The following is a 24,752-nucleotide window of genomic DNA, read 5'->3' on the forward strand; positions in this document are numbered from 1 at the left end:
TTAAAAAGACAGGCTTTTCACTGAATCTGGAGCTCACGATTAGAGCAGCCAACTAGTGAACCTCAGGGGTTGGCCGTCTCCACCTCCCCAGTGAAGGGATAACAATGCCCACCACCGTCATTCCCCTTCAAGGTGGTGCCAGCATCCAACTCAGGTGGCCATGCTCACAGGGATAACACTCCTGACTTGAGCTCTCTCCCCAGCACTGAGAAAGCCTCATCTTGTAGCCCAGGCTGGCTGACTTTTGTCTCATGATCCTCCAGGCCTCAGACTTCCAATGCTGGGGTGACAGTCTTCCCCCACTAAGATCACCTGGAAAGACCTTGGGGGTCAAATCACTGTGCTCACCATCCTCTTTATCTTTTGAGGTTTTTCTTTTTTAAACTATGGGCTGGAGAGATGGTTCAGTGGCTAACAGTACTGGTTATTTTTCCAGAGGACATGGATTCAATTCCCAGCATCTATGTGACAGCTCAAAATCATGTGTTATTCCAATTAAGGGGAATCTTACTCCCTCTTCTGGCCTCTGTGGGTACTGCATGCATGTGGCTCATAGACAAAACCCTCATACCACACAAAATAATTACAAGAATAACAAAGCCTGATGGTGGTACATGTCTTTAATTCCAGCACTTGGGAGGCAGGGGAAGGCAGATCTCAGCTAGTCCAAGGCTAGCCTGGTCTACAGAGTCTTCCAGGCCAGTTAGGGCGACACTCAAAAATAAAATAAATAAAGGAGATCCATTCCAAGTGTAACCTGAGTTTACAGCCCCTGGCCTACAGAACACCATGAGGCCCAATGGAAGCTCTCAGTGCCGACTGCAGGGCTGGGATACGTCTCAGTCCACATCATAGCTCGGTGTGATGGCTGAATCTTAAAATGTTCCCCAAAAGTCACGTGCTGTTGGGAGATGGTATCACCAAAAGCAGCAAACTTGGAGAGAGGCGGCTTGATGAGTAAAGATGCTTGCTGCCAATTCCAATGCCATGCGTTTAATCCCTGGACCCACGTGATGGTAGAGAACTGAGTTCTTTGTTTTGTTTTGGTTTTTCGAGACAGGGTTTCTCTGTGTTTCCCTGGCTGTCCTGAAACTCGCTCTGTAGACCAGGCTGGCCTCTGCCTCCCAAGTGATGGGATTAAAGGTGTGAGACACCACCGTCAGGTTTGAGAACAGAGTCTTGAAAGATGACCACATAGACACAGACAGACATACACACAGACACACACAGAGACACACAGACACACACAGAGACACAGACACACACAGAGACACAGACACACACAGAGACACAGAGACACAGACATATACACACAGACACACACAGAGACACAGACATATACACACAGACACACAAACACACACAGGCACAGATACACACACACACCTAGACACAGACAGACACAGACATACACACATAGAGACATACACACACATAGACACACACAAACAGACAAACACACATAGGCACACACAGACATACACACACATAGACACACACACAGACATACACACACATAGACACACACAGACACAGGCATACACAGACACACAGACACACACAGAGACACACAGACACAGACATATACACACAGACACACACACAGGCACAGACATATACACACACAGACACACACAGAGACACAGACATATACACACAGACACACAGACATATACACACAGACACACAAACACACACAGGCACAGATACACACACACCTAGACACAGACAGACACAGACATACACACATAGAGACATACACACACATAGACACACACAAACACAGACAAACACACATAGGCACACACAGACATACACACACAGACAGACACACATAGGCACACACACAGACATACACACACATAGACACACACAAACACAGGCATACACAGACACACACAGAGACACAGACATAAACACACAGACACACAGACATAGACACACACAAACACAGGCATACACAGACACACACAGAAACAGACAGACACATATACGAGTCTCCCAGACAAATGATAAACAACAACATGTCATGCTGGAGGTTCACTTTTTCCTTTACCACAATAATTTCCAATTTTCTCACCTTGACAACTTTTTTTTTTTTGTGGGGGAATTGAGGAGGGGGTCTTGGGGACAGAACCTAAGGTAGCCCAGGCTGGCCCCATTCTCCCTATGTAGCTGAGGTTGATCTTGAACTCCTGACCCCTCCACTAGTAGCTACCTCCAGAGTGTTGAGATCGTGAGCTCTCTGACCTAGTGGCATCGTGACAGGTGTGAAGTAGAGTTGATATTTTATCTCAGGATTTTAACAACTTAAATACCCAGGTAACGGGTCACGGGGCTGGAGTAATCGTTTATTTTTTACGCTGAGGAAATGTCCAAAGCAATAACAACCAACTGAAGCCACATCACAGCTGACTGTCAGGTACACGATACCCTGCAATTTCTGCCCACTCACATTCTTTGTGATTCTTAATGGTAATTGTGCGCTCGTTAACATATGGTGATTCGTGCCAAAGAAAAGACTGTGGATTTAAATTTGTAATTCAACAAATCTGGTTGGGTACAGTGAACATTTAGCTAAGTGCTGGGTGTGGTGGTGCCTGTCTATGACCCTGGCTGGCACTCAGGAGGTGGAGGCAGGAGGATCAGGAGTTCCCTGGGGTATGGGAGACCAAGCCAGACAACAAAACCTGGAGAGATGGCTCAGCAGCTAAGAGCATTAGCTGCTCTTCTAGAGGAGCTGGGTTCAATTCCCAGCACCCACATAGTGGCTCACCAGGCATACATGTGCGTACATGCAAGAAAAACACACATAAACATAGAAAAATGATAAATTGTTGTGGGATATTCGAACTGTGTGAAAATGAAGCTGAGGTAATAAAAAGCCTTCAGCCAATAGCTAGGCAGAGGTATAGGTGGGACTTCTGGGAAGAGAGAGAGAGAGGCTGAGAGAGAGAGAGAGAGAGAGAGAGAGAGAGAGGCTAAGAGAGAGAGACCTCTGGGAAGGAGGTGGGGTTACCAGCCAATGTGGAGCAATAAAGAAAGATGAGGTAACAAGTCATGAGACAGAACGCAGATTAGAATAAATGGGTTAATTTAAATCATAAGAGCTAGTGGGACAAGCCTAAGCTAAGGTTGATCATAATTAATAAGTCTTTGTGTCATTATTTGGGAGCTGGTGGTACAGAGGAAGACTTGCTACAACAAATAACTTTCTTTTTTTCTTTTGAAACCAATACAAAACACCATGAGCCAAAGAGGTGCTTCCATTAAGAGCACTGTCTACTTGTCTAGAGGGCCTGAGTTTGGTTCCCAGCACCCCCATTGGTGTAGCTCACAATCTTTTAACTCCAGCTTCAATGGCTCCTAAACTTTCTTCTGGCATCCCTGGTACTGTTCATGTGACACACACAGAGATACAAACAGATCAATATAAGGAAGAAACAAGAGAGATGAGCAGGGTGGTGGCTCACACCTTTAATCCCAGCGCTAGGGAGGCAGAGTCTAGTGGTTCTCTGTGAGTGTGAGGCCAGCTTGGTCAATATAGTGACTTCCAGTACAGCCAGGGCTATGAGACCCTGTCTCAAAAAAAAGAAATCTTTAAAAAAGAAATTCCAAATACAGTCCATGTTAGACTGTATTTAGGAATTGGGGGGAAGGGTTTCCTGTGTCTGGTGAGAAAGCATTTCTTTGTGAATGAAGAAAGGAGGACATTGTTTTGGATGACATAGGATGAAAGAGGCCTTTTCTGTTGTCAAAGGCTGTGGAGTAGAAGCTGAGAGCCAGCTTCCGCCTTGCTGGACACAAGATGCTTTACCGCCACCTGCTGGAACTTGTTCACAATGAATTTTATAAATCACCCCGGTTAATAAAGAAACAACATACCCATACACACAACTTTTTATTTTAGTGATAGAATCTCATGTTCCCCAAACTGGTCTTGAAAATACTAGGTAGCCAAGGATGGCCTTGAACTTGTAATTCTCTCTACCTCTCCCACTTTCTGACCCTCTCACTCCCTGACTTCGCTTCCTCCAACAAACGCCACTGTGCTCTAAAGTCCCTACCATCTCACATCCTAGGCAGAGAACTAAAGTGGACAGGCTCTCCAGAGACAGGCCAGGACCGAGAGAGAGCAGAGTGACTCCCTGGGGAGTCTGTTCTGTTAGCCCCAGATGGGGAAGGCTACAAGAGAGCAAAGAATCCCACTCAAGTCCTTTCAAGGCCGAGACCAGTTCTCGGCCCCTACCTAGGGTTGCCCTGAGAGCAGGGATTGAAAGATTTCTCTATATTCTTATTATTCTTATTCTTCTCACTGGTACAAAATCCCAAGTGTATAATGCCTCCATTCATTAGAGACTTGTTAGTAATAAAAACAAACAAACACACACTAGAAGGAAGATTCTCTGGGACACAGGCATTCTTTGCAGACACCTAAGGAAACTTACCGGCCAGTTTGCACCCAACAGCAGCTGCAGCTGTGGGAGGTTCCAGCCTCTCTTAAAGAGGCCGCTACAGGTTACAAAGAGAGAAAACCAAACCATCGAGAGATCTAAGGAGAAGGCAAAGACCGTGTGCACTGTTTTACATTTCTTAAGTAGAGGAATAGTATCTGGACATAGTTGTCAGCTGCCTTTCTCATCACCGAATTTCAGGACCTAAACGAAAACAGTAGTCTACTGCACCAAGGCAGGCACAAAGCGTTAAGTGCTACTTTGAATTAGAGCAGGGAGGTGTTGATGAAGGAAGCTCAGGACCTCATAGATGCTATTGATCTCTTGAAGGACTGTGACGTAACAAGGCCCGACACCTGCGATTTCCTAAGTAAAGTCTGTGAAAGTTCTGTGTATGATCTGTCCACAGGGACACTCACCTGGCCAAACTGCTCTGTCACTGAGAGCTAAGGATAGAGAGCAGGCGTCAACGTTTCTTTCCATAAATGGGACAAAGTCTGGACGGTGAGAGCTTGTTTTAGAGAGTGTAAGAAGAAGTCTTCTTCCTGAGCATCCACAAATGTGTGTGCCCTTAAGACTGGGATGGAATCATGTGACTGTATGTACATGTTACATTAAAATGCACGGTCATGGGGAGCTATCAAGCTGTTATTGCACATGTGAGATTACAGGGGAAAGTAACAGTTTTCAGAGTCAGTGGCCCATAAGTCTTGCTGACAGGTTGCCCCATTGGGAAAATAATTCCTCTGGTAGGTTGACATCTGAATTATCAATTGCTCTAAGCTGTAATTGCATCATGGCCCACAATAGCTCATGATAAACGATCCCGACAGAGCCCAGCTTGAGTTTGTTGAAGTTACAGGAGCATGACTTAACTTACAGGAGTGTGGGTGACGACTCGCAAGCCTTGCATCCCGAGTTCCGGAGTCCACTCTCCAGTCAACCTCTCACCTCCTGCCTGCTCTAGCTGCCAGTGCGGGAGGGGCAGGAGGGAGAGGGTCGCTGGAATCTCAGGCACTGCATGAACCTCTGGTCCTGACAAGGAACAGTAATTGAGGCCCACGAGATTCTCTGATCCCAAGACATCAATGGCCACATCATACCCCAAAGGTGGGGTCCCAGATGGGAGTCACGGGCTGTCATTATTAGTTTGGGTCCTCGTGTGAGAGAAAGCAGGCGGACCTTGATATGGAAATGCAACTGAGATAAGCCTCCCTCCCCAAGTTGCTTTGGTCTTGATGTTTTGTCGCAGAAATAGAAGAGCAGCAAAGACAACGTGTTTCACAAACTCCTAAAACTCCACTTCTGAGAGGCTTATCCTTCTATACATGAAGGTAGGCACCCAGCTTCTACTGGTCAAGCACATGATTATCAAGGCATGTATGGTTTGTTAACACATTACTTACATATAACTACCCTAGAAAAGCCAAACTTCTATCTGTTGGTTTTTTGGGTTTTTTGGGGGGGTTTGGTCACAGGTTATGTAAGCACGAACAATGTCACAATTGTTTGGGACTTCTTGTCCATGTCAACTTGCCTAGCTATTGCTAGTATGTTTCCCCCTTCATTCTCTCTCTTTTCTTTCATCTTTTCTTCCATTTATTTCTCCTTCATCTTTTTTCTCTTTACTCTTTCCATCTTTATTTCTACTTTGCTCTTCTTTCCCTCCCTCTTTTCCTCTCTGTCCCTCCCTCCCTTTCTTCCTTCCTCTCTTGAATGACTTGGAACTCAGCTGTGTAGACCAGGTTGGCCTCAAACTCAAGGATATCCTCCCGCCCCTGCCTTCGGAACTCTGGAAATTACCGGTGGTTCTAGCATCTTTAGTTTTGTAAGGCAAAGATACACATTTCTGTGCTTTCCCAGAGAGGCCCTAGGAAAACCAAAGGTAGAATATATAATATAATATGTGTTACAATTAGCTTCATTTTACTGAATTTGGGAAGGAAAGAGGCCTCGGGGATTGTGACTGTCCTGCCCCAACAAAGGATGCCTTGATGACCTAATAAGTCAGAAAGGCAGTAAGGTGAGAGCCTCCAGGGACCCAGGTCCTCTTCGCTGGGCAGCTGAGATAGATCGTCTGGAGCCCACGGGACACCATGGGTGTCTCGCATTCGTCCCAGGAGGTGTGGGAGCGCGAGAGCAGGAGCGACTTCTGGTGGACGCAGATGCAGGAGGGGTACCAGAATCAGAGCGTCTTCAACTGGGACCAGATCAAGCAGCTGCACCAGAGGTTCCGGCTGCTGAGCGGAGATCAGCCCACCATTCGGCCCGAGAACTTTGACAACGTCCTGGACCTGGAATTCAACCCTATCCGCTCCAGGATCGTCCGCGCCTTCTTCGACAATCGGAACCTGGGCAAGGGGACCAGCGGTTTGGCGGAGGAGATTACCTTCGAGGACTTCCTGACCATCATCGCCTACTTCAAGCCGCTGCGCTCCCACTTAAACAAGGAGGCAGCAGAGCTGTACCGCCGGGAGAAGATGCGCTTCCTTTTCCACTTTTACGACGAGGACGGCGACGGGCTCATCACGCTGCAAGAGTACCGCAGGGTGGTGGAGGACCTGCTGTCGGCGAACCCGCAGGTGGAGCGTGTATGGGTGCGCTCCGTTGCCAACTCCATTGCGCACCGCGCCTTTAATGAGGCAGCCAGGGCGTCAGACCAGCCGCTGGAGGAGGGCCAGCCATACCAGGGCATCACCTTTGAGGACTTCGTCAAGACCTGGCAGGGCATCGACTTGGAGGTCAAGATGCAAGTCAGTTTCCTGAACCTAGAAGCCGTAGCCTTATGCCAGTGAACTGCGGGCTAGCCCCGCCCACCACCATCACCAAGGGAGAAGCTGCCCCCTGAGCCTTGCAGCCTCCTGTAGCAGCCACGGGGTATGTGGGACCTGGGCGGCTTTTATCTCTGAGAATAAAAATGATCAAAAGAAGAGCGGGGCATGGTTGCGCTTGCCTTTGGTCAAGGAGGCAGAGGCAGGCGGATCTCTGAGTTTGAGGCTAGCCTGGTCTACATTGAAAGTTTCAGGACAGTCAGGGCTACCCAGTGAGACCCTGTCTCAAAAACAAAAACAAACAAACAAAAAACAGTACAGAGCACAAATATAACTATGTCCTCTTATTGTTTCTCTGAAGATACAGACTTTGACAATGTAGAAACTCTCTCAAATAAGAGGTATTCTCCAGATGGATCTTCCAATCTTAGGCTCAAGTAATCCTCCTCCTTTTACTGCCAAGCAGCTGTGGCCACAGGTGCATGCCACTGGCTACAAATTCTTGCCGTAGTTCCCCAAAATCATCTTGCAAAAGTTATCTGATCCTTTTAAAAAAAAACTTTATTTTTTACTCATTTTACATATCAACCACAGTTTCTCCATTCCTCCCACTCCTTCTCCCCCAAGCGTCACCTCCATCCACTCCTCAGAAGGGGTAAGGCCTCCCATGGGGAGTCGACAAAGCCTGGCACATCAAGTTGAGGCAGGACCAAGCCCCTCACCCCTCATCAAGGCATCCCACCACGGGGAATGGGTTCTAAAAAGCTAGCTCACGCACCAGAGATAGATTCTGGTCCTTACCGCCGGGGCCCCTCAAACAGACCAACTGTCACCCACATGCCTAGATCTAGATGGGTTCCGTGCAGACTCCCAGCTGTCAGTCTAGAGTCCGTGAGCTCCCACGAGGTTGGGTCAGCTGTCTCTGTGGGTCCGTTCTCCCCCCTTCTTTATTATTGTTATATATGTATATATAAATACATCTGAGTTCATTTAGTGTTGATCCTATGCATGAGTCTAAGGCTGGCCACTTGGGATTGGGTAACCTGTGGGGGCGGGAGGAGGGTGGTGCAACCCTGGAGAAAACTATTTCCCGGTCTGTCAGTAGTTGTTGGCTGCCTATAGCTCTTCATCTGTGGTTGGGGTCTTGTGGAGTTTCCCTAATCCACACTAGGATATCAGCTGGTGTTGTCACTGTGCTCATCTTGTTCAGATGACAAAGCTGTTGCGATTTCATGGGTGCAGCTGCCCATGTCTCAAAGACACCCTCTCAAAGTATCCTTGTCTTCTTGCTCTTAGAATCTTAGAATCTTCTGTGATGTTCCCAGAGCCCCAGGTGCAGGGTTGTGTTGTAGATGTATCTCGTGGGGTGGGGGGACGGACAGCTGTGATCACTAATTCTCTGCATTTTGACCAGCTGTGGATCCCTGTGACAGTCTCCATCTCTGATAAGGGAGGTTGGCCAGTTGTGGATCCCTGTGACGGTCTCCATCTCTAATAAGGGAGGTTGGCCAGCTGTGGATCCCTGTGATGGTCTCCGTCTCTGATAAGGGAGGTTGGCCAGTTGTGGATCCCTGTGATGGTCTCCGTCTCTGATAAGGGAGGTCGGCCAGCTGTGGATCCCTGTGATGGTCTCCGTCTCTGATAAGGGAGGTTGGCCAGTTGTGGATGCCTGTGATGGTCTCCATTTCTGATAAGGGAGGTCGGCCAGCTGTGGATCCCTGTGACGGTCTCCATCTCTGATAAGGGAGGTCAGCCAGCTGTGAATCCCTGTGATGGTCTCCATCTCTGATGAGAGAGGTCGGCCAGCTGTGGATCTGTGACGGTCTCCATCGCTGATAAGGGAGGTTGGCCAGCTGTGGATGCCTGTGATGATAAGGGAGGTCGGCCAGCTGTGGATCCCTGTGATGGTCTCCGTCTCTGATAAGGGAGGTCAGCCAGCTGTGGATGCCTGTGATGGTAAGGGAGGTCGGCCAGCTGTGGATGCCTGTGACGGTCTCTGTCTCTGATAAGGGAGGTTGGCCAGCTGTGGATGCCTGTGACGGTCTCCGTCTCTGATAAGGGAGGTCGGCCAGTTGTGGATCCCTGTGATGGTCTCCGTCTCTGATAAGGGAGGTCGGCCAGTTGTGGATCCCTGTGATGGTCTCCGTCTCTGATAAGGGAGGTCAGCCAGCTGTGGATGCCTGTGATGGTAAGGGAGGTCGGCCAGCTGTGGATGCCTGTGACGGTCTCCGTCTCTGATAAGGGAGGTCGGCCAGTTGTGGATCCCTGTGATGGTCTCCGTCTCTGATAAGGGAGGTCAGCCAGCTGTGGATGCCTGTGATGGTAAGGGAGGTCGGCCAGTTGTGGATCCCTGTGATGGTCTCTGTCTCTGATAAGGGAGGTCGGCCAGCTGTGGATGCCTGTGATGGTCTCCGACTCTGATAAGGGAGTGGTGAGAGCTATACTTACCAGGTTCTGTTTCTGTTGTTGAGACAGGGTCTCTCTATGTAGCATTGGCTGGCCTGGAACTCACCATGTAGACCAGGTTGGCCTCAAATTCACAGAGATCCACCTGCCTCAGCTTCCCAAGTGCTGGGATTAAAGGCACCATACCTGGCTGGGTTCATCTGAGGATTCTTGAAAGAGCTACAAATTTAACAAGAGGGTCTAGTTTTTCTCTGTTAAAAAAAACCATTCTATCCTATTTTGTATTTATTCATTAATTTTTGCAGTTGTGAGACTTGAACCTAGGCCTCATGCATGGGCAAGTGCTCTGTCACTGAGCCCCATCCCACCCCTTCTCAAATTCATGTAAGTGCTTGCTGGTCTCTGCAGACCTGTTATCACTCTGAAGGCTTCCTGAGATGTCTTTAAAAGTCTCATGCAGGGCTGGAGAGATGCAGTGGTTAAGAACATTGCCTGCTCTTCCAAAGGTCCTGAGTTCAATTCCCAGCAACCACATGGTGGCTCACAACCATCTGTAAAGAGGTCTGGTGCCCTCTTCTGGCCTTCAGGCATACACACAGACAGAATATTGTATAATAATAAATAAATATTTTAAAAAAAAGTCTCATGCAGTAATTTTCTCTTTGTTGTTCTAGTTGAGAAAACATTAAAATTTAAAAATCTGCCAAAATACCTAGTGGAGTTCTAACTTGGAACTAATGAAAGGCTGCTGCTGTGATGAATATGCATGAGCGAAGGGAATGATGAATATTCATGAAACAAGAGAATAACAAATATGCATAAGAGTGAATACTAATGAATATGCACGATGAAGATAGTAATGAATATGCATAAAGAGATTGAGTTCTCTGAGGTGCAGTTAGTTGCTTCATGTGTCATTTGTTTGCTTACTTATTTAAATTTTGGGGATAAATTTTCAAGTATCTCAGGCTAACCGCAAACTCACTGTGTAGCCTAAGATGACCTTGCTTCTGTCTCAACTTCCAGAGTTCTGGGAGTACAGTACTATGCTGGATGCATGTGGTGCTAGGAACCAAGCTCAGGGCTCTCTGCATGGGGGGCAAGCAGTCTGCCAACTAAGACTCACCTCTGGCCCCCAGACCTTTCATTCAGATCAGAGCAGACACAGGATTGCTTCTGTGCCTGGAAGGGATCCTTAACCATGATGTAGAGAGATGGAAATAATGTTTTCAACAATACAGTCAGAGTCAAGCTCACAGAATTGCCAATGTGTGATCTTGCTGTGGACTAAGACCTGTAAAATCAAAAATAGAGACAACATCTCATTGTGTAGAGGGACACTTTGGTTTCCTGTGACATCAACCAATTAGAAAGTGGGGAGTGTGCCTACCAGTAAGTACCCGAGCAGACAAGAGATTAGTTCAGATACCAACTGGAAATTAAGTTCAACACTTTCAGGGGCAACACATCTTTTAGGCAGTTCTCCCCATGGTGAGATTGCTGCTAGAAAACAAGTCATCTCATGGGAACCAAATCACCTCAAGCAACAAGAACTTCCAGATGGAGCTGGCTCAGTGATTAAGAGTACTGACTGCTCTCCCAGAGAACCTGTGTTCAATTCCCAGCACCCACATGTCAGGTCACAGCTCCCATTCCAGGGGGCCCAACACCCATGCACATAAAATAAAAAGCCCATAGCCTTAAAGAAGGAGAACAGAAATAATGAACAGTCAAGCCACAGGTGGACCCAGATATCTTAATTATGTGAAGAACGTGGCAAGGTTGTTAAGTGTGGTTCAAGTCCTGAAAGCCCATAGGAGTGCGAAGCTCTATGAAGGCAAAGACCGCAGGGAGGCTTTTGGTAGTGACTACCAACCTAGTGCTTGCTCCTCAGAGATGCCCTCCTGCTGGGAAACCTCATCAGCCTGAGGGATGTGTGTTAGTATCCAGGCACACCTCCGCTCCCTTTGCACCCATGGCAAGCAGTTCCCTGACTGTAGCAGATGCAAGGGTCCCTTTAAGAGACAAACTCCACCCACTCCAATCTCTCTCTCTCTCTCTCTCTCTCTCTCTCTCTCTCTCTCTCTCTCTCACCCCATCGCCCCACTCTCACTGTTCTTCTGAAGAGGCAAGCAGACCTTAGTCTCTCTCCCTCTCCCCCTACTCTCTTTCCCTCATCTTCCCTCTCTGTTTCTCTCTCCCTCATTTCCCCTCTACTCTTTATCTCAACAAAGTCCACGTTCAAACTCTGTCTGTATGGTGTATTTGTCTGTCCCTCACCCGTTGTGGTTCGGACCTACCCACCATGGGATCTGCCTCTAAGGTCCCAACTTGCTCAGTATCATAACAATATGGAAAGACCTTTGCATGTGCTTCTATCAACTCGAGAGAACCGAGACTCTGTGCATAGAAAGATGCAGGCTTCACACAGAAAACTCAGACGACAACACAAATGCTGGTGAATCTGGTAGCCAGTAGCCAGTAGGAAGATTGAAGATGTCCTCCCCTCCCTCAACGCCCATTTCCCTTCTAAAAACAGAAGCAGCAGTATGGTCCCTTAAGACTTAAGTTGTCGTATAAAAAGGTTTAGGTATCTGGGTTTTGATGAGGTCATTAAGGCAAATCTACTTCCTCCTGGCCAAATGGAATATTGAGATGTAGCTGTGGGTAGAGACATGATATTCCAAACTACATAGTGTGTGTGCTTGTTTGTGCGCATGCATGCACCAGGGTGAGAGGGGGTGGGATGGGTTAAGATAATAGCAGCCTTCTTAGACCACCAGCTCCTGATTAAAGTCACAGAAACTTAATATTAGTTAAGAGTATATGAAATCCAAACTAATCAAATGGCAGAGAGAGAATTAAAAAGATAAAAAAAGAGTATATGAATGCTTGCTCTTATGTTTGTCCCACTAACTTTATTTTTTTTTATTAAAAATTTCCACCTCCTCCCCGCCTCCCTTTTCCCTCTCCCTCTCCCCACTCCCCACCCCCTCCCTCTCCAGTCCAAAGAGCAGTCAGGGTTCCCTGCCCTGTGGGAAGTCCAAGGTCCTCCCCCCTCCATCCAGGTCTAGGAAGGTGAGCATCCAAACAGGCTAGGCCCCCACAAAGCCAGTACATGCAGTAGGATCAAAACCCAGTGCCATTGTCCTTGGCTTCTCAGCAGCCCTCATTGTCTGCCATGTTCAGAGAGTCCGGTTTTATCCCATGCTTTTTCAGTCCCAGTCCAGCTGGACTTGGTGAGCTCCCGTTAGATCAGTCCCACTGTCTCAGTGGGTGGGTGCATCCCTCGCGGTCCTGATTTCCTTGCTTATGTTCTCCCTCCTTCTGCTCCTCATTTGGACCTTAGGAGCTCAGTCCAGTGCTCCAATGTGGGTCTCTGTCTCTATCTCCATGCATCGCCAGATGAAGGTTCTATGGTGATATGCAAGATATTCATTAGTATGGCTATAGGATCGGGCCATTTCAGGCTCTCTCTCCTCAGCTGCCCAAGGACCTAGCTGGGGACATCTCTCTGGACCCCTGGGAACCCCTCTAGAGTCAAGACTCTTGCCAACCCTAAAATGGCTCCCTTAATTAAGATATATACTTCCCTGCTCCCATATCCACCCTTCCTTTATCCCAATCATCCCATTTCCCCAAGCTCTCCCCATCCTCCCCTTCTCACGTTTCTCTCCCCATCTCCCCTTTCCCCCATCCCACCCCACTTCCCAGTTCCCAATTTTTGCCCAGCAATCTTGTCTACTTCCAATATCCAGGAGGATAACTATATGTTTTTCTTTGGGTTCACCTTATTTAGCTTCTCTAGGATTGTGAATTATAGGCTCAATGTCCTTTATTTATGGCTAAAAACCAATTATGAGTGAGTACATCCCATGTTCATCTTTTTGGGTCTGGGTTACCTCATTCAGGATAGTGTTTTCTATTTCCATCCATTTGCATGCAAAATTCAAGATGTCATTGTTTTTTACCGCTGAGTAGTACTTTAATATGTATATATTCCACAGACTAGCTTTATTTTTATTTATATTTTTTGTTTGTTATTTGAGATTGGGTTTCTCTGTAGTTTTGGAGCCTGTCCTGGAACTCACTCTGTAGACTAGGCTGGTCTTGAACTCACAGAGATGGCCCGCCTCTGCCTCCTGAGTGCTGGGATTAAGGGTGTGCCGCATCACCGACTGGTTCCAGTAGCACTTATAACTTTGTTTTACCTGTTTTTCTTCATCCACATTTTGCCTCAGGGATTTTTACTTTTCTTTCATTCTGGATGTCCTGCTTTTCTGCTTCCTCTGCACCTGGCTGACCGCCCCCCCTCTTTCTCTTTCTCTCCAGCCCAGATTCCTCCTCTTCCTTATTCTCTCTGCCCACCAGCCCTGCCTATCCCTCTTCTACCTATATTGGCTGTTCAGCTTTTTATTAGACCATTCAGGTGCCTTAGGCAGGCAAGGTAATCCAAATGCAGCATAAACAGATGCAGCGCATCTTTCCACAGTTAAGGTAATATTTCACAACTCATTCCTCATTCCTGGAAGACCCTCCCCTCGGTATTCATGTTTGCAATAGCATTCAGAGAACATGGGGGCCCTGCCTGCTCCTCTAACTCAAAAAGCGAAACTTTCATTTTTTCCTTCTTTACATTTTTTTTCTCCCAAATACTGGATAAAACCTGGGCATGCTTTTCCAAACACCTTGTAATTTCTCAGGTTTTTTCAAGTCCCACCTCACCCTTCCACCCCCACAACTCCCCATGAAGCTGCCAAATGTCTGCCAGCTTTCTCGTACCCTAACTTTGGAAAGCGTGGCTTTCCCTCTCCCTCTTCTACTGCCAAGTTTCACAGCGCGATTGCCCTAATTTTGTCTCAAATTTTAATAAAATTGTCCTCAGGCTTCCTTCTGAGTCCATTTTTAAATTATTTTCTTAACAAGATGACGAGACGCAAAAGGGACCCTTGGTTTTCCTGGTGATGTGGAGCAGTCCTTCAAACTTTCTCATGTCATAAGTACGTTACTCCAGAAACATAAGCATTTCTGTTTCCACGCGGCAGAATCCATTGACTAGTCTGGCGGTGGTGGCGCACACCTTTAATCCCAGCACTTGGGAGGCAGAGGCAGGTGGATCTTTGTGAGATTGAGGTCAACCTGATCTATAGCGTGAGTTCCATGACAGCCAGGGTTTCACAGAGAAGCCCTTTCTGGAAAAAAAATAAAAATGTCCCTTAATAACAAATTGACAAGGTTTAGTACATTCCATGGCAGCAGCTTGCCAGATAACTCTGCCAACCTTGCAAATCTGGCTAGTTAGGGCTCTTTCAGTTCAGTCTTAATTACTAATACTAACATCGCATAACACTTACTAAATATGTTTACATATCTGTTACATATGAGCTGACACATACTTTGAGGTATGAGGTTTATCAGAATGAAAGGACCTCAAAGTCATGACTGACCCTCGAGGCAGGAGGAAGAACATTGGGCAGAAACAACACAGTAGAAAGCAAGATGGCTGGTTTTATCTGTCAGCCTGGCTATACCTGGAACTAACTAAAAACCCAAGACACAGGGCACACGTGGAGGGATTTTTAGCCAGCTGGATTATTTGAATTAAGAAGACCCACTTTATATACAGATCATTTGAGGTGGGAAGACCCGCCCTAAATCTGGGCCACCCGTTCTCATGGCAACCCACGAAGGAAATGTTATTAGGAAGCTTTTGACCTGTGGTGGTGGCCACATCGTTAGGATCAGCACTTGGGAGGCAGAGGCAGGTGCAACTCCAAGTTTGAGGCCAGCCTGGTCTACAGAGCGAGTTCCAGGACAGAATGAAGAAGCTTTTGCTCCTTGCTCCATGCTTTTTCTGGAGTCCACTCCTTCACTGGCATTAGAGCCGACTTCTCTGGGATTCCAGTGTATACTGGAGACCGGCTGAGACATCCTGAACAACTACTGGATTTGTGGACTTTCCAAAGATAGACAGCCATTGTTGGAATAGCCAGACCATAGCCTGTAAGCCACTCTAATAAAAGAGGGAGCGAAGCTAGACCATAGGAGGAAGGGGGCGCAAGAGAAGCCTCTTCAGAATATCTCTATAAGCCACCTCCCCCAAGGAGTCTTTCTAAACCAAATCCTCAGAACAAAGGAAATACGAAGTTTTACATCATGTGATTTGGTGCAGAATAGTGTATGTGATGAAGAGCATGGAGGAGCCAGGTACCGTAAATTGAGAGCAGTCAAGCCACAGAGCAGTCTGCTTCTTGGGCATGGGTAAGTGCAGGCTTGCATAGTTTTCTTTTTACTCAGTCTAGCTCAAATATCTCATTTATTATCATCATTATTTGTTTCTTAAAAAAGAAGCATTATTTCTTTTTTTTAAAAAGATGTATTTCTACTTATGTGAGTGTGCAGTGCCCACAGAGGCCAGAAGAGGGCAGAAGATCTCCCGGTGCTGGAGTTAAAGGCATTCTTTGAGATGCCACCATGTGCGTCCTAGGAGCCAAACTGCAAAGGTGCAAGAGCTTTTATCTGCTGAGCCCTCTCGGGTCCACATGACTGACTCACTTTCTTCTCTTTCATAGGCCATGTGTAGTTGTTTTTTACTTTTAACTCTTTTGATCTTTCGGGGACCCACTACCCAGCTCCAAAATAAATCCCACACACAGAGTCTTACTTTTACTTATAAATGCCCAGCCGTAGCTTGGCTTGTTTCTTGCCATCTTTTCTTAAGTTGTCCTCTGGCCTTTTACCTTTCTGCATATCTTTTCTTTCTTTCTTATTCTGTGTCTAACTTGGTGGCTGGGTAGCTGGAGCCTTCTTTTCTCACTCCTTCTCTTCTCGATTCTTGACCTCCCTTCCTAGATTTCTCCTCTTATTTATTCTCTCTGCCTACCAGCCCCGCCTATCCTTTCTCCTGCCTTGCTATTGGCTGTTCAGGTGTTTCAGGCAGAGAAAGTAACAGCTTCACAGAGTTAAACAAATGCAACATATCTTTGCATCATTAAACAAATAGTCTACAGCATAAACAAATGTAACACATCATAAAATAATATCCCACAACAACCGTGTGTGTCTTAGAGTTTTATTGCTGGCAAGAGACACCATGGCTATGACAACTCTTATAAAGGAAAACATTTGATTGGGGTTGGCTTACAGTTCCAGAGGTTCAGGAAGCATGGTGGAATACAGGCAGACATAGTGCTGGAGAAGGAGTTGAGAGTTCTACATTTGGATCCACCGGCAGCAGGAAGAGCAAGTGAGCCACCCAAGGCCTAGCTTGAACATTTGAGACCTCAAAACCCACTCCCAGTGATACACTTCCTTCAACAATGCAGATCCACTCCAACAAGGCCACACCTCCTAATAGTGCCATTTGCTATGACCCCATGGAGGCCATTTTCATTCAAACCACCACACCTTGTGTACTAGGGTTCTCTAGAGGAACGGAATTCATAGAATGTATCTAATGTATATAGAAAGGAGATTTATTAGAGTGTCTTACAGGCTGTGGTCCAGCTAGTTCAACAATGGCTGTCTACCAACGGAAGGTCGGAGAACGTGCAGCCCAGATTAAATGTGGATTTTCCCACCTCAAAAGATCTGGATTAGAACTGGGCCTTCCCCCTTCAAATGATTTAATTAAGAAAAAAATCCCCAGGCTGGAGAGATGACTCAGTGGTTAAGAGCACTGACTGCTCTTCCAAATGGACCTGGGTTCGATTCCCAGCACCCACACGGCAGCTCACAACTGTCTGTAACTCCAGTTAAAGAGAATGCCAGGGAACCCAGCATCCTCACACAGACAAACATGACGGCAAAACCCCAATGTACATAAAAAACAAATCTTTAGAAAAAAGAAAAGAAAAAGAAAAAAAAACTCCTCCTAGGTGTACCCAGTCACTTGGGTTTTCATTAACTCCAGATGTAGTCAAGTTGGCAGCCAAGTATAGTCATCCCAGCGTGTGTATCAGTGCGTGAAACAGAAAAAAGAGAAAAGAAAAGTTGATTCAGGCACAACCTGATAATTTTTTCCTTGTGTTTTCGAGACATGCTCTCCTTATGTGACCATGGTGGTTTGAATGAGAGTGGCTCATATATTTGAAGGCTTAGTCACCAAGGAGTGGAACTGTCTGAGAATCAGAAGGGCTGGAAGGTGTGGCCTTGCTGGAGGAAGTGTGTCACTGAGGGTGGGTTTTGAAGTTTCAAAAGCCTATGGAGGGCCCTGCATTTCTCTCTGCTGTTGCCTGGGGGTCAGGTGCAAAGATCTCAGCTACTGCTTCGGGACCATGCCTGTCTGCTTTCTGACATGAGGAGCATTGATTGACCTTCTAAACAGCAAGCAAGCCGCTATTTAAATGCTTTCTTTTATAGTGGTTACCATGGTCATGGTGTCTCTTCACAGCAATAGAACAGTAACTAAGATAGTTACCCACGCAGGACTCTTGCCTCATTTTCCGAAGCACTGAAATGCCAGGAGTGCCCACCATGCCCAGTTTCCACCTGTTTATTGAAAGGAAAATTGTAAGCTGGTGGGGAAAGAGCTTTTCAGAGAATTCTGGGACATGTAGTCCAGACGCTTTCTGTGGTCAGAGCACTTCTACGGGAAAGCTTGACTTTGGAAATGTTTCATGGGATAAACTAAAGTATAATCCGCATGTTTGGTGAGATTTCGGTTGCCTGAGGGCTAGAAAGTAAAGCCAATTAATCTGAGAACTCTAGGAAACGCTACTTCCATAGGGGGTGATGGCGCAAACTCAGCCCCGGGCTCCTGCCCCTAGGAATCCTGGGAGTTGTAGTTTTGGAGCTTGGAGTTACGGGGCATTTTGCCTGCAGTGGTTGGAGATCCTGTGAATGCGTTCCTTCGAGGAAGGTGAGAGGGTCGGGGTGGACTTGAGTACCTCCTGATCTCTTTTGACTTCCACGGTCTGGTAACGGGATGGGCGAGGATCTCTTCCGGGTCACCGAAATGAGACATTGTTGCTGATGTTGCGGGACGGCAGCAGCGGCTGCCTTCTGATTTGGGGGAAAGTTTAGCAATTCTGGGGGTTTGGCCCCAAGGAAGACGTGGACTTGGCAGCGTTTGCAGAAACTCCTCGAGTTGGTGATGACAAGCTCACTTTCCCTCACCTTTCTCACACCCTGAATCTTTCTGTGCCTTAATTTCCCCTCGTGCAAAAAGGAATGCAAAGAGCATCTGCAATACACATTTGACATTTGGTTTTAGGATCAATTATAGAGTACAAAAAAATGCATGCATATATATGTGCCCTATTTAAATATGTGTGTTCTGTGTGGTATCTGGTTTGGTAACCATACAAACACACATCTTGTATGTTTGTATAGTTCTTGGTACATGCAGTGTTCTCATGATCACGGAAATTTGTCACCCTGCATGTGGATGCAGCACTTGTGTCAGAGATGTTATGACAATTTTTATTTATTTATTTGAGGTAGGATCTCGATCTGTAGCCTGCATGCACTAGAACCCACTAGGCTCTCCCTGCAATGCCCCCACCTCAGAACTGAAATTATGGTGTGTGCCGCCACACCTTGCTTTTTCCGACCTTTTTGCCTGACTGCTTAAGGAATTTTTAATTGTCAAAGATATATTTTTACTTTTTGAAATTATGAGTATGTGCATATGCCCACACCCATTCCTGCACAGACACACACACACAAACACACGCCTGTCAGTGGGCAGCAGGTGTCCATGGAGTCCACAGGTGTTGGAGCTTCTGCAGCTGGAGTTATTGGTGGTTGTGAGCCACCCAGTGTGGGTGCTGCAAACCAAACTCACACCCTCTGCAAAAGCGATATGTGCTCTTAACTGCTGAGCCATCTCTCCAGTCCCTCTGTGACCTGTTTTGTTTTTCCATTTTTAGCTTTATGTGTGGGAGTGTTTTACTTGCATGTAAGTCTTGTACTGTGTACATGCTTGGTACCTGGAGTGTTCAGATGAAGGCATGGGATCCCCTGAAACTGGAGTTAGAGATGAGTGTGAGCCTCCAAGTGGGTGCTGGGAACAGAACCCGGGTCCTCGGCAAGAGCAGCCAGTGTTCTTCCCTGATAAGCCTACTCCGTAGCCCCAGACCTGTTTCAAAAAGAAAGAGTGTGGCGTTCACAAGTGGGTCTGGGAAATGGTTGTCAGAGTATTCACAGTGCTTTCTTTCACTGTGGAAATTTCCAGATACTCTCAGATAGAGTAAAATGAACTCCCGTGTGACAGTCACTCTCTTACTGTCTTGTTTTGAAAGACTCTAAAGACCCCCTCCTCAAAACCCGCAGCTAGCATGCTCCCGGGGAAACGTCCTGTTTGCTTAAAAAAAAAATTCTCCGAATCAGCAGCCAGCCTGCTCTCGTAAGAACATCCCATGTGCTTGAGAGAGCAGGATGTCTATGAGATAGGAAGACTGCAAGGCAGGATATCAATAAGATAGGACATCAACAAAGCAGGTTGACTGCAAAACAGGATATCTATAAGATAGGAACAGGATGACTGTTGCCAGACATCCATGCTGAGAGAGGAAACCATTCATGCCCCCCGCCTCATCCCAATAACCACCCTTTTGCTTCTGTAAACTTGCTTTTTGCTCTTCCCTATAAAAAGCCCACCCTCCAGTTGGCAGGCGCGCAAATCTTCCGAGAGATCTTGCCACCGCAGGTACCTGTGTCTACTCAATAAACCTCTTGCGATTTGCATCAGTGCGGTCTCGGCCTGTTCCTTGGCGTTGGGGAGGTCTCCTCCCGAAAAAAGGTCCTCGTCGAGGGTCTTTCAGTTTTTGAAAGTCTTCCTGCTTTCCTTCCTCTCCCAGTGCATTTTGTTTTGCCCTTGAATAATGTGCATGTGTGTGTGCCTGTGTGTGCTCATGTGTGCATGCCTGTGTGTATGTATGTGTAGGTGTGATACGTGTGTGTGGAGGCCTCTCTCTCTCTCTGTCTCTCTCTCTCTGTCTCTCTCTGTCTCTCTCTGTCTCTCTGTCTCTCTGTCTCTCTCTCTCTCTCTCTCTCTCTCTCACACACACACACACTATATCTTCTGAGACAGGCTTACTGAACCTGGTGCTCCTCCATCCTGTAAGATTAGCAGGTCAGTGAGCGGCAGGGAGCCTTCTTTTTGGGATGTTTACTCAGCAGGACTTCAAATTTACTGTGTTTGTATATGAAGACCAAGAGAGGAACTTTTCTATTCATTTGTTAGGACTGCCATTCAAAAACACACAGAGTGGACAGTTCAGCAATCCTCGTGTATGCGACTGAACCTTGTGTAGGCCAAGATGACTCTCCTAGTGTAGGCTACTCTATGTAGTGAGACCCTGACTCAAACAAAATAAAACAGTGTAGTTATAAAAAAGGTGCTTGCCTTCCTTTGCTCTTCTGCGGGTGCATGGTCACTAGAGTGTGAGTCTTGTTTGCATTTCTTCATTTTTATTTTCTCCACACTAGCAGGGTGCAGGGACCTCTGTTTCATGGACCCCATCGTGTCCTCCTCTGAGTGGCCAGCAGTGGGCCTTCAGGAGGAGTTATCCAATGAGTAAGCATGGTTCGTGTGGCTGTCCCACCAGGCAGCCGGGATAGGTGCTGTGGCTTGCGATTAGACCTTGGTGTTCCTTGGGGAATGGGACTCATGAAAAGTGGGGCTTCCTCTAAGGAAATCCGGGGACTGTGTTACCTTTTATCAACAGCAAAGCCTGTGCATAATGATTGCCAGACAGAAAGAGGAATCCAAGAAGGTCACCGGCTATTCCCGCTGGGGGTCCAGCTCTCTGCTGCGGCTGCTTCCTAGGTGCCAAGGGGGTTGGGGAACCTGAACCAAGCCGCCAACCGCAAATGAGCGCAAGCCCTCTCCTCTCCCCGCCTCTGCCGGTGCCCTTTATTTGGGTCACATACTTTTCAACCCAACTCCACCCCTTGGGTCAATGCTCTGAGTGCAGACAGCACTTTCTGCTCTCTCTGCTGGCCCTAGAACAGAACCGCAGTCCTGAGACCCATAGGACGTGTTGTGTGTGTCTGGCATGGGTCTCCTTTACAGGGTCCTGAGTAGACAGTGTGAGCTGTGACTGAAATCCGGCTCCTTCTTGTCATCAAGCCACACATGTAAAGCAGCCACATATGGGCTGGAAGCACGGATGACCAGACTCGCATGGGCTGTCTTCTCTCCCGGATTATGTCTTCCCCAGACTCAGCTGTGTCCCAGGAAGACAACAGGATGACCAAGGCCAAGGTGAGTTGAGCTTTTTCGTTTGTTTTTGTTTCGTTTTCTTTTGAGACCGGGTACCACTAGATAGCTCTGACTGGCCTGGAACTTACTGCATAGACCAAACTGACTTTGAACTAACAGGCATTTGCCTGCCTCTGCCTCCCGCGTCCTGAGATTAAAGGCGTGTGCCATCACTGCCTGGCCAAATTGGGCTTTTTCTAAGTTTCAAAGTATTGTCTAACTGGTGGTGGTGATCACCAGCCTGGTCTACCAGGACAGTCAGAACTGTTACACAGAGAAACCCTGTCTCCAAAATACAAAAAAACAAAACAAAACAAACAACATCAAGAAAGTGTAGTCTAATTTCTCAAGGATTCTGACATCTCGCTTTTTTCTCTGGGGAAGAATAGAGGGGAACAAGAGGTGTTTGAAAACTTGTTGGGCAGAGCTGGAGAGGTGGCTCAGCAGTTAACAGTGCTGGCTGCTCCTGCATAGGATCCAGGTTCCATTCCTAGCACCCCAAACATCTGTAACTCCAGGTTCTGGGGATCTGCTGCCCTCTTCTGGCCTCTGCATGCAGTGCATAGACGTGCATGTAGGCAAAATACTCATATACATAAAATAACTTGTTTTTGAAACAAGAACTTGTTGCTTATTAAACTTTTTATTTTAATATATATTAATTTCTTTTTATTTCTAAAAATTACCTCAAGGGACTGAGATATGGTTCAGCAGTTAAGAATGTTATTGTAAAAGACCAAGTTTGGTTCCCAGCAGCCATGCGGTGACTGCAATTCTGCATAGCTGCGGTTCCAGGGGACCTGACTTTCCTTTTGCCCTCCATGGACACCAAGTATGTATATGTTACAGAACCATATAGGCAAGCAAAACACATGCACATATATATACATATATATAATAAGAATAAATAAATCTAATAATCACCTTGAAATTGGATAAATGAACCCAGTATGGAAAAGTGGGAAATGCTGAATAAACCCACATTTACTGTCATTTTGCTTGTAAAACACCCAATTTCTGTTGTTGGGATGTTTTACTCTTTTGGCTTTTTTGGGGGGCCCCACCACCCAGCTCCCAAGTAAATCACATGGTTTTTTCTGACTTATAAATGCCTGGCCTTAGCTCGGCTTGTTTCTAGCCAGCTTACCTTATCTTAAATTGTCCCATCTACCTTTTGCTGGGCTTTTTGCTTTTCTGACTTCTGTGATCTTACTTAACTCTTACTCCACGTCTGGCTGGGTGGCTGGCCCCTGACATCTTCTTCCCATTGTTCTCGCATTGCTTGTCCTCTTCTTGGTTTCTATTTATTCTCTCTGCCTGCCAACCCCACCTATCCTTGCTCCCGCCTCACTATTGGCCGTTCAGCTCTTTATTAGACCATCAGGTGTTTTAGACAGGCAAAAAAAATCACAGCTTCATAGAGTTAAACAAATGCAGCATAAACAAAAAGCATACACCTTAAAATAATATTCTTCCCAAATTTCCTTTCTTCTTTTTTCCATGACACAATGCTTTATTTGTAATAATAGTATAGATAAAACTTTAAAATTATACCTTTTCAAGCAATATTATACACCTTAATTCTTTTTTTCAGTACTGAATATAAAATCCAAGGCCTTCCTTGTGCTAGGCAGGGGCTCTACCACTGAGCCACACCCCAGCCCCTCACTAGGGGATTCTAGGTGGGGCTTCTGTCACTGAGCTGTATTTCAAATCCTCTCTCTCTCTCTCTCTCTCTCTCTCTCTCTCTCTCTCTCTCTCTCTCTCTATTTAACAGGCGGAGTCTTACTGTGTAGCTAAGTCTGGTCTCAAAGTTTCAATCCTCCTGCTTGACTCTCAGTGCTGAGATTTCTGGCTTTTACTTCATGTTTTCAATGACATCATGCTCCCATAAATCTACATAATCTGTCATGGAAGAGGTACTTGCAACAGATGTTTTTTTCTATCCACAGATATTTAAATAGTTTAGCAGTTTTAATGTGTTAACGAATGTTCTAGTAATATTTACATAAATGAATACTCTCCTTCAGAAGAAATTCAAGGAAGTTTCGTTACTGTTCCTGTTATTTAGGAATACTAAATTAAAACGCATTACAGATTTCATTTGTACGAGTGTTCTGCCTGCATATAAGTCTGTGCCCCACGTGTGTGCCTGGTGCCCACAAAGGCAAAAGACAGAGGGCATCGGATCTCCTGGAACTGGAGTCACAGTCAGCTGTAGGTGCTGGGAATTGAACCTGGGTCCTCTGGAAGAGCAGCCAGTGCTCTTAGCTACTGAGCCATCTTTACAGCCCCTAAAACATGCTTTTGACATAGGATACTTTGGTTGCTCTGCATGGAGCACATATTGTTCAACGTGTTCTAATTAATCATAGAAGATGGTCATTTTCACATAAGCTAGGATTTCCTTTCTCATAGCTGAGTCATACCCTGGCTGTGTCTACTAACTGATTTCCAAGTTTCCATTTACTACGTGAATGTGTTTTATTGGCAGAACAATGTATTCAGGTTGAAAAGTCTAGTCATACAAGGGAACTTGCCAGGTTCCTCAGAGCCACCCTGTGAGGCGGCACCTGTTTTAGTGCATTCCAAAGAGTTGGGAGGGTTGAAGCTCAGACAACCGCTGAGGTCTGCCCAGGAGGTCAACATCCAGCAGACTCCGTGCAAGACCTTATCTTGGAGGTGGGGTGCAAGATGCTGAGACAAAGATACTCTTCCTGCTTCACTCTTGGATGGATCTTCATCTGGGATGACTGTGGTTTGTCTGGGGACCCTGAATGTTCTGGGCTCCAGTAGTGACCAGTTCCCAGATGTAAAGTTAAAGCAGTCCCGTTGGCCATGATGAGTCTAAAGTACATGGATCTCACCCCCAGACAGCAAGTGGAAACAGTTATGCCACCTGCTTTGGGGGAT

General features: G+C 46.5%; 1 protein-coding gene and 1 pseudogene across 1 annotated transcript in view; both read left to right on the forward strand.

The window, feature by feature from the left end:
* Positions 1 to 6,550: 6,550 nt before the first annotated feature.
* Positions 6,551 to 7,249, forward strand: LOC142841633 (calcineurin B homologous protein 3 pseudogene; annotated as a pseudogene).
* A 14,578-nt stretch (positions 7,250 to 21,827) lies between these two features.
* Positions 21,828 to 24,752, forward strand: part of Znf45 (zinc finger protein 45) — a 31,987-nt gene continuing 29,062 nt past the window's right edge. The window contains 1 exon segment of the mRNA XM_075989394.1: positions 21,828 to 21,842. Within this exon segment, the coding sequence (XP_075845509.1) occupies positions 21,828 to 21,842 (15 nt within the window).

This window comes from Microtus pennsylvanicus, chromosome 1 (assembly GCF_037038515.1).
Source record: "Microtus pennsylvanicus isolate mMicPen1 chromosome 1, mMicPen1.hap1, whole genome shotgun sequence".
Lineage (NCBI taxonomy): Eukaryota > Metazoa > Chordata > Mammalia > Rodentia > Cricetidae > Microtus > Microtus pennsylvanicus.